General features: G+C 49.3%; 1 protein-coding gene across 1 annotated transcript in view; it reads right to left on the bottom strand.

Moving 5' to 3' along the window:
* Nucleotides 1–160: 160 nt before the first annotated feature.
* Nucleotides 161–3,425, bottom strand: part of LOC125482685 (multiple epidermal growth factor-like domains protein 8) — a gene marked incomplete at its 3' end in the record, with an annotated part of 4,635 nt that continues 1,370 nt past the window's right edge. The window contains exons 2-3 of the mRNA XM_048594804.1: nucleotides 2,936–3,261; nucleotides 161–324 (exon numbers count right to left, since the gene is read on the bottom strand). Coding sequence (XP_048450761.1) covers nucleotides 161–324; nucleotides 2,936–3,149 — 378 coding nt within the window. The remainder of the gene's footprint in view (nucleotides 325–2,935; nucleotides 3,262–3,425) is intronic.

The raw sequence follows: 3,425 nt of genomic DNA, 5'->3' as shown, positions 1-3,425 counted from the left end.
CACACACACACACACACACACACACACACACACACACACACACAGGGGCTCTCTTTCTTTCTCTCTCACCACAGACACGCGTACACACACGCAGGCGTACACACGTACACACACGCAGGCGTACATACGTACACATGCACACAGTTGTTATTACACTGACCTTTCCAGACTGTGCTTCAATGGGTTCAGGCAGTGTGTTCCCACTGAGACTAGCAAGCAGGGGGCTGCTGTAGGAGTCACCGTCATAAATAAAGAGGTAATCATAAGCGCACTCTGTGTCCAGGAACATGAAGGTCAGGATGATGCGGAAACTGCCGTTTGGAGCTTTCAACAAATAAACCAGTCAGAATCAGACGGACATGAAAAACACCCAAACACAAACCCCCTGCCTGGTCCCCTTTATACCCGGGCCCTTCAAATGCCTGGACCCTGAAATGCCCAGCCTAATTCCTAATACCTTCCCCCCCATGCCCAAAATAGCTCGTGTCTCAACAGGATTCATACATCACCTGAAAACATATGTGCGTGTGCATTTAGTAACTGAAGGTAGAAGTGACTTCTCACAAACTTCACTAAAAACAAACTCAGCCAGAAAAATCAAAGCATCATGTGTCACCTCATGTGTCTGGATTAGGAACAATGGGGTTATAAATTGCCACACAGACACAGTCTTTCTGATTTGCCTTGTAGCAGCTTCCTGGCTGCTAAAACATAGGTACATTGCTAACTTGGCCAAACAGCAAGGGATACTGGGTACGTTGGCCAAATAAAATTCTGAAGTCACAAAATTCACACACCAGACACAGTGCAAACCCAGCAGCCAGATGCTAATGATGTTAGCACAATGTAAAAGGCAATAGTTATTCTGGGCAGACATATTTCCAACAACGTATCCACTAAACAAAGGAGACCCCAGGCAGAAAGGCATCGGGTCCAGCTATTTAAAGAAACTAACTGCAGCATGTCATCTAAATGATTAATTCTTGTTTCAAACAATTCCGTGTATCTCCTTGATTAGCAAGAACTATAGAAGTTCTAGAAAACCATCTAAAAGGTATAAAGAGATAACAAGGTGTAGAGATGGATGTACACAGCAGGCCAAGCAGCATCAGAGGAGCAGGAAGGCTGACGTTTTGGGCCTAGACCCTTCTTCAGAAATGGGGGAGGGGAAGGGGATTCTGAAATAAATAGGGAGAGAAGGGGAGGCGCAAAGAAGATAAATAGAGGAGAAGATAGGTGCAGTGGGAGAGAGATCCACTGAGGTTTTTCCGGAGGGAGGAGGGTAACTTCTTCAAGGTAGGCATCCTTAGAAGAGGCTTCGTCGTGGGGTTAAAATTGTTTCAGAGATAGTAGGAAGGGTCTAGGCCCAAAACGTCAGCCTTCCTGCTCCTCGGCCTGCTGTGTTCATCCAGCTCTACACCTTGGTATCTCAGATTCTCCAGCATCTGCAGTTCCTACTTATCTCTAAAAGGTATAAAACCAGTATTCATCTACAGACCTCTCTCTCTCATGTAACCGTTTTTACAGTCTCAAATCATCCGATGCCTTTTGAGGAGACCAGCATAGCAAAAAGCAGAGACCAGCTGACCATCCAGAGAGAGAATAGGAGAAAGCAGCTTCACAGAGCCACAGAGAGTGTGACTGTGTAAACTTACAAAAGACTTGGGAACGATTGTAAACTTAAGAGGCCAAATAAGATTACAGACAGGATGTTTAATAGTAAAGGTTATTGTAACTTTGTTCCCAGTAAAGTGGGAATGTTTTGCTTTGGTACCGGCTTGTGGTCTTATTGATTTGGCTGCTTTGTGGGATACCTGGGCAAATTCATTCGTAACATTCTGGTCGGAGTTGTCTGAATTGTTTTAAAGACAGACAAGGCCTCACGCAATGGGAAATCACTCCAATCCTGGAAGAAAATGTGACAATGACATTCCATAAGCTCTGACATGGGCTATAGACAGCCGTACTCCAATATCTTTCTGCTCACTCACTGATGAACTGTATAGCCTGCGAAAAGGTCTGAAACTCCGGGACTTGATTACAAAAAAACCCTCTTATACAGGGCAGACAATAGTTTGCCTGTGCTCAGTTCTGACAAGCTGCCAGATAGTGAACGTGGGTTCTCAGACAGTACATTCCAGACCCTAACCACTCAAGTGAACCTGCCTCCCTCCCACACTCAGAGGGTACAGACCCTCCTAAAACCAAACATTCACCAAGCGTCTGCTCACAGTCCTCCTGATGTGTCTTGGTGTGAACTCCCTGATGATATTGCTCCTAGATTAGTCCATGGTATTCTGCTTAAAGGCATCCGAGCCTAGTTTCTGGAAGTGAAACACTTCACACCCCGGGGGAATGTGTGCAGCCCCTTCCAAGCATCAATCTATCCTCGCTGAGGGGCAGTGTCCAGAACTTCTCACTGTCAGACCAGAAAGAATTGCACTGAGTCTGCTGCCCACCCGTACAGAGTGAAGGAGGCAGGTTCACTCGAGGGGTTAGGGTCTGGAATGTACTGTCTGAGAGTGTGGGGGGGGGGCAGGTTCACGCGAGTAGTGAGGGTCTGGAATGTACCGTCTGAGAGTGTGGGTCACTCGAGGGGTTAGGGTCTGGAATGTACTGTCTGAGAGTTGGGGGGGGGGGCAGGGTCACTCGAGTAGTGAGGTTCTGGAATGTACCGTCTGAGAGTGTGGGGGGGCACAGGTTCACTCGAGGGGTTAGGGTCCGGAATGTGCTGCCTGAGAGTAGGGGGGGTGTCAGGGTCAAACTGTTCCCCGAGAAATAGGAACATGCCAGGTGACAGAGGAAAGCAGGGGAACTGGCTCAATATGGGTGAAGTGGCCTCTGTTTGTGCTGGAAATATTGGATGACGTTGTGAGGAGATTTGGAGAGTTTTCGAGACACGATGACCTGGGGAGAGGAATGCAGGACGACTCACCTCGGATGAGCCACTCGCAGTTGCCGCCGACGGAGTAGTTACCCGGGCCATCAGTCACGTAGCCCGGCTGCTGGGCCAGCTCTTGTCGGTGCCCTTTACATTCTCCAGCACGGCCTCTATGTCCCAGCAGCAGCAACAGGACAAGCAACAAGGTTGGACTGACCACTGCTCCCGGCCTCCTGCTCCTGCTAAACGCCAATGCCGCCGCTCCCATCCTGCCCCCCGCCTTGTGGCCGCACTAACAGCTACGGTCAGCACCGAGGCTGACCAACAGTCTGGCCTCAATCACCAGGATAGCACAGCATGGCCTTCGGAGCCATCGGGAGCTGCAAAGTAAGACACAGGGTTCAGGAGAGGTACGCGCACACGCGAACCCCGTCTGCACACGGACACAGCCTGCACAGTCTCCGTAACGTCCATTTGGCCACAGAGATCGCTCAATGTCCCACTGAATATTCACTCAGCCTCACCGGCCTCTCCCTGTCAGTAT

Source organism: Rhincodon typus, unplaced genomic scaffold (assembly GCF_021869965.1).
Source record: "Rhincodon typus isolate 14 unplaced genomic scaffold, sRhiTyp1.1 hic_rhity00014973, whole genome shotgun sequence".
NCBI classification, from domain to species: Eukaryota; Metazoa; Chordata; class Chondrichthyes; order Orectolobiformes; family Rhincodontidae; genus Rhincodon; species Rhincodon typus.
This window is presented reverse-complemented; position numbering and strand designations above follow the sequence as displayed.